Source organism: Rana temporaria, chromosome 8 (assembly GCF_905171775.1).
Source record: "Rana temporaria chromosome 8, aRanTem1.1, whole genome shotgun sequence".
Classification (NCBI taxonomy): domain Eukaryota; kingdom Metazoa; phylum Chordata; class Amphibia; order Anura; family Ranidae; genus Rana; species Rana temporaria.
The window spans coordinates 1,977,279-1,981,176 of record NC_053496.1 but is presented as its reverse complement, the minus strand read 5'-3'; the positions used below and the strand labels follow the sequence as shown (position 1 = coordinate 1,981,176).

The following is a 3,898-nucleotide window of genomic DNA, read 5'->3' as shown; positions in this document are numbered from 1 at the left end:
CCTGCCTAAAGGTCCGGGGCTTAAGTGGTTAAAACACCGCTGCACAAATTCCGTGTGACATAAAATATTGCAACAATCGCCATTTTATTCTCTAGATTCTCTGCTAAAAATATATATATATATATAATGTTTGGGCGTTCTAAGTTATTTTCTAGCAAAAAATTTGGATTTTAACTTGTAAACACCAAATGTCATGAAAGGGTTAATTGTGCAGGTTTAATGCTGAGTCTTATAGGCTGCAGGATCTTCTCCAGCCCGTCCCTTTGGCGTTAGAACCCTCACAATCCTCTCTTTCGCTTTGGCTGACGCCTTCTTGAGTTTGGAATTGCCTCTGATGAGCACCATGCCGTGCGCCGGGGCGTACAACGCCGAGACCAGCTGGCAGAGGGCGAGTCCTGGATCCCCTTCCTTAAAAATATCGATGATATCAATAACGGCGGTTATAAAGTACATAACAAATAAGAGAAGAAGAGAGAGAACGGTGAACCTCGCGCAGAGGTGGGCATCTACGAAAGCCTCGTTCTTGGTATTCAAGGTGTTGCGCATGCGCCTCGTGTGCCGCTTTAGAGAAACGATGATGAGACTTGCGGAAACGATGGTGAACCCCAATGGAATGCCGTACCCGAAAGGCAAAACTAAAACACGATATATTCCTAAATACACGTCCTGGGGGGTTGTAGTATCGTCCAAGGTGGAGCTGCCGTTGGCAGAAGGGAGGTTCTTATTCCGGATCGGTTGCTTCCCCCCGGCGCTGAACAGCGGACATCCCAACAAAGCGCATAAAATCACGGAGCAAATTATTATTCTTCGGTACGACCCAAGAAAGTGCCGCTGATACAAACGGAACAAAGCGTGGTTGAAGGTCAGGATTTTGGCGCAGTAGAACGCGCAAAGAAGCCCCGACACCGTCAGACTGCACTGGACGGAGATCATCTTCAGGGCGTAGGCCGATCGGCAAAATAAGTCCGAGCTCCAGAAAAGGCCACAGAACCAGTTGAACCCCAACCAAATCTGGAGGGAGAGATTGGAAAAGCCGACGGCGCATATAAAGTGGTCGGCGGCGGTGATGTCCCCGCGCTGCTTCCAGTCTGAAAGGTTGACGCCAAGCAGGAACCCGTTGGTGGCGAATCCCACCAATAAAGCCGCAACCTGGAGGGCTGAAAGAGCGAGAATGAAGCCTGTGGCCATGGTGGAGACGATGATGAGATGATGGTGAGATGATGGTGAGACGATGAGGAGACAATGATGGAGACGATGGTGAGACAATGATGGAGACGATGAGACAATGATGAGACGATGAGACGATGGAGAGACAATGATGAGACAATGGTGTTCACAGAGGTAGTTAAAGGAAATATGCAAAGCAGAGGAGTATTAAATATCCTTCTATACCAACAATATTCAAACAAGGAGGAGAGAAAACGTGCCAATTGTACACCATTCTAAAATACACAGCACAGTCCATATACACTCAACGCCCACTTTATTAGGTCCCCCTTGCTAGTAGCAGGTTGGACCCCCTTTATTAGGTCCCCCTTGCTAGTAGCGGGTTGGACCCCCTTTATTAGGTCCCCCTTGCTAGTAGCGGGTTGGACCCTCTTTGTTAGGTCCCCCTTGCTAGTAGTGGGTTGGACCCCCTTTATTAGGTCCCCCTTGCTAGTAGAGGGTTGGACCCCCTTTATTAGGTCCCCCTTGCTAGTAGCGGGTTGGACCCCCTTTATTAGGTCCCCCTTGCTAGTAGAGGGTTGGACCCCCTTTATTAGGCCCCCCTTGCTAGTAGCGGGTTGGACCCCCTTTATTAGGTTCCCCTTGCTAGTAAAGGGTTGGACCCCCTTTATTGGGTGCACCTTGCTAGTAGCAGGTTGGACCCCTTTATTAGGTCCCCCTTGCTAGTAGCAGGTTGGACCCCCTTTTTTAGGTCCCCCTTGTTAGTACCGGGTTGGACCCCCTTTATTAGGACCACCTTGCTAGTAGTGGGTTGGACACCCTTATTAGGTCCCCCTTGCTAGTAGCGGGTTGGACCCCCTTTATTAGGTCCCCCTTGATAGTAGCGGGTTGGACCCCCTTTATTAGGTCCCCCTTGCTAGTAGTGGGTTGGACCCCCTTATTAGGTCCCCCTTGCTAGTAGCAGGTTGGACCACCTTTATTAGGTCCCCCTTGCTAGTAGCGGGTTGGACCCCCTTTATTAGGTCCCCCATGCTAGTAGAGGGTTGGACCCCCTTTATTAGGTCCCCCTTGCTAGTAGAGGGTTGGACCCCCTTTATTAGGTCCCCCTTGCTAGTAGCGGGTTGGACCCCCTTTATTAGGTCCTCATTGCTAGTAGCGGGTTGGGCCCCCTTTATTAGGTCCCCCTTGCTAGTAGAGGGTTGGACCCCCTTTATTAGGACCCCCTTGCTAGTAGCGGGTTGGACCCCCTTTATTAGGTGCACCTTGCCAGTAGCAGGTTGGACCCCTTTATTAGGTCCCCCTTGCTAGTAGCAGGTTGGACCCCCTTTTTTAGGTCCCCCTTGTTAGTACCGGGTTGGACCCCCTTTATTAGGACCACCTTGCTAGTAGTGGGTTGGACACCCTTATTAGGTCCCCCTTGCTAGTAGCGGGTTGGACCCCCTTTATTAGGTCCCCCTTGATAGTAGCGGGTTGGACCCCCTTTATTAGGTCCCCCTTGCTAGTAGTGGGTTGGACCCCCTTATTAGGTCCCCCTTGCTAGTAGCAGGTTGGACCACCTTTATTAGGTCCCCCTTGCTAGTAGCGGGTTGGACCCCCTTTATTAGGTCCCCCATGCTAGTAGAGGGTTGGACCCCCTTTATTAGGTCCCCCTTGCTAGTAGAGGGTTGGACCCCCTTTATTAGGGCCCCCTTGCTAGTAGCAGGTTGGACCCCCTTTATTAGGTCCCCCTTGCTAGTAGCGGGTTGGACCCCCTTTATTAGGTGCACCTTGCTAGTAGCGGGTTGGACCCCCTTTATTAGGTGCACCTTGCTAGTAGCAGGTTGGACCCCCTTTATTAGGTCCCCCTTGCTAGTAGTGGGTTTGACCCCCTTTATTAGGTCCCCCTTGCTAGTAGTGGGTTGGACCCCCTTTATTAGGTCCCCCTTGCTAGTAGCGGGTTGGACCCCCTTTATTAGGTCCTTCTTGCTAGTAGCGGGTTGGACCCCCTTTATTAGGTCCCCCTTGCTAGTAGCGGGTTGGAACCCCTTTATTAGGTCCCCCTTGCTAGTAGCGGGTTGGACCCCCTTTATTAGGTCCCCCTTTGCTAGTAGTTGTGTGGAAGAGGCCCTTGTCCCCATCAACATGGGGACAAGGTGCTTTGGGTTGGTGGGCCCCCCCTCCTCCCCATGTTGCATGCTCGGATAGTGGTCTGGTATGGATTTAGGGGGGGTACCCCAAGCTAATTTTTTTTTACATTTTGGCGTGGGGGTTCCTCTTAAAATCCATATCAGACCTGAAGGTTTTTTTTTTTCACTTTTTTTCTATTGCCCGCAATGTTTTTCTTTTTTTATTCAGCTGTCAGTGGCGCTGAATGACTCCGTTGTTAAGGACGCAGCGCCCCGAACGGGCGAACAGGGGATGTTCACACAGTCTTCTGGCAAGCCGTTTGGTTCCTATAGATATGCCTCATGGGTCTCTCAGTCGGCAACGGGTTCACACATTCGGACAAAATAGAGGACCAGTGGCGGCTGGTGCTCTAAATTTTTTGGGGGGCGCAAACGGAAAAAAAAATTGCAGCCTCACTGTGCCCATCAAATGCAGCCACTGTGCCATCAATTGTCACCACTGTGCCAATTGTCACCATTGTGCCCTTTAATTATCGCCACTGTGCCCATTCATGCCGCTGTGCCAATTGTCCCTATTGTCCCCACTGTGCCTATTGTCGCCACTGTGCCCATTGATGCCACTGTGC

General features: G+C 51.0%; 1 protein-coding gene across 1 annotated transcript; it reads right to left on the bottom strand.

The window, feature by feature from the left end:
- Positions 1-216: 216 nt before the first annotated feature.
- On the bottom strand, positions 217-1,188 carry LOC120909826 (taste receptor type 2 member 40-like). The gene has a single exon (XM_040321554.1). The coding sequence runs from the start codon at positions 1,186-1,188 to the stop codon at positions 217-219; it is 972 nt and encodes a 323-aa protein (XP_040177488.1).
- Between the last annotated feature and the right edge of the window lie 2,710 nt (positions 1,189-3,898).